This window comes from Leucopleurus acutus (assembly GCF_964270905.1).
Source record: "Leucopleurus acutus genome assembly, chromosome: 13".
In the NCBI taxonomy this organism is placed as follows: Eukaryota; Metazoa; Chordata; class Mammalia; order Artiodactyla; family Delphinidae; genus Leucopleurus; species Leucopleurus acutus.
In genome coordinates, this window is record NC_139155.1 from 72,158,676 (window position 1) to 72,160,615 (window position 1,940).

The following is a 1,940-nucleotide window of genomic DNA, read 5'->3' on the forward strand; positions in this document are numbered from 1 at the left end:
CTCCAAGGGGGGTACGCAGAGCAGAGAAGCAATGTTTCCTCAATTCATTCACTGGACCTCAAAATCTTTCTTCCAGGGAACCCAGTTTGGGAAATGCTCACTTAGGAACCTGTCGTGATCGGTGCAGGACCCCTCACGGAAGCCTCCTGACTGATCTTCTGCGGCACCTCTCCCTGCTTCAACCCCAGGCACCTCTGCATCTCCCATCTGTTCAACCTCTTCCAAAACTCCTAGTTATTCTGTTTCTCTTTCCTACCTCGATGGAAAGCGGCGACGTTTGCATTGTCACAAGGGACCTGAGACATATGTTTCCCAGCGGACGTGGCTGTGACAGGGACACATCCTCAGCTCCATCTCCCCAGAGGAGCTGTACTTTGGGATGTAGGCCTTGGGGCTGCGGGGACAAATGTTCTCGAAGTGGATGAGATTCCTGAGGGTGGAACAGAGACCAGCATCTCTGCCTGCTGTAGTAGGATCAGACGTGCCGGGATTTGCCGCGGGGAGTGGCCGAGTAGGGGGTGTCAGAGCACGGTAAGGGCCGCGGACCTTTCTGTGCCCAAGGAGGTGACCACCAGGGGTCCGACAATCAGGGCCGGCAGCCCTAGAGGCCTGTTAGATGCTGGGGGGAACACTGCCGCAAGCACAGGGGTTTTCGAGGGAACCAGCTGGGCCCGCAGCTCCGAGGGCTAATGAGGGAGCTGCTTCTGGCTCCCCTTGACCTTCAGCAGCTGCCACAGCCCCATCCGCCTGCGCCGAGCAGGGCTCCTCTGGCGGCGCCTCTGGTTTCTCTGCCGGGACCCCGTGTCCCTGGGCTTCCTGGTCCGCCTCCCGGCTGCCCTTCTCCTCTTCCTCCGACTTGCCCTCCATCATCCTGGCTCCGTCTCCCATGCCCGGGGCGGCCCTGGCGGGAGACTTGAGGTTCTGGGTGGCGGCGAGGATGTCAGCCTGGAGCTGCTGGGAGGAATCCCGGGCCTCGTCGGGCCGGCCGTCAGGGGCACGGTCGGGGACCTCGCTGAAGGCCCGGGGGCCCCCGGCCCGGTCACTCTGGTCCACGTACTTCTTCTTAGGGAAAGATGAGGGGTAGTAGGCAGAGGCTTTGTGTTTCTGGCGGGTGATAAGAGCGGCACAGATGGTGAACAGCAGTAGGAACACCAGGGAGCCCACCACGGCGATGAGCATCACGTACTGGCGGAAGAAATCCACGATGCCGTCCAGGAAGTTGGTGGGGGGCTTGGGGCCCGCCAGGGGTGTGAGCTGGGGCCCCACCGAGGTGAGGCTGAGGGCTGGGGTCCGGGGCGGCGGGAGGCTCGGGGAGGAGGCCGACGCGCCCTCGGCCTCCCCGCTGCCCGCCGTGTCCTCCAGGAAGGTGGCCCGCAGGGACACGGAATAGGACGCCGTGGGCAGGACCCGCAGGAGGAGCAGCAGAGACGCCGTGAGGCTGGGGGCCGCCGCGGAAACCATGCTGCCTGGAGCCTGTGGGGAAGCGAGGCAGAAGAGACGTCAGGGCGGGGCCCCAGCCTCAGGGGACCCCGAGGAGGCGCAGCAGACACAGAACCTATTCCAGCAAGTCGCTTTCCTTCCCCGGGCCTGAGCCTCCCCACCATACAATGGACCCCATCCCGGGGTTTACATTGGTCCCCCCGACTTCACTCTGAGCTTCTGGAGGGCAAGGGCTAAATCTTGTTTATCTCGGCACCCTCAGGGTTTTGCATCATACCTGGTATACAGCAAGTGCTCAATAAATGCACATTGATGGAGTTGGCTGAATGAATAAGAACTTACCCTTTCATTGCTTGCCAGGTGCCAGACACTATTTTGCATTTCTTACATGGAATTTCTCATTGATTCCTGAGAACTGCCCAATAGGGCAGGTACTACATTCTCCCCATTTTCCAGGTGAGGAAACTGAGGCTCAGAGGGATTAAGTGACTTGCTGAGGA

At 60.8% G+C, this 1,940-nt stretch overlaps 1 protein-coding gene across 1 annotated transcript; it reads right to left on the reverse strand.

The window, feature by feature from the left end:
* Nucleotides 1-564: 564 nt before the first annotated feature.
* TMEM119 (transmembrane protein 119) lies at nucleotides 565-1,461 on the reverse strand (the record flags this gene model as incomplete). Its single annotated transcript, XM_082852967.1, has 1 exon — nucleotides 565-1,461. The coding sequence occupies one exon, from the start codon at nucleotides 1,459-1,461 to the stop codon at nucleotides 613-615; it is 849 nt and encodes a 282-aa protein (XP_082709093.1). The 3' UTR covers nucleotides 565-612.
* Between the last annotated feature and the right edge of the window lie 479 nt (nucleotides 1,462-1,940).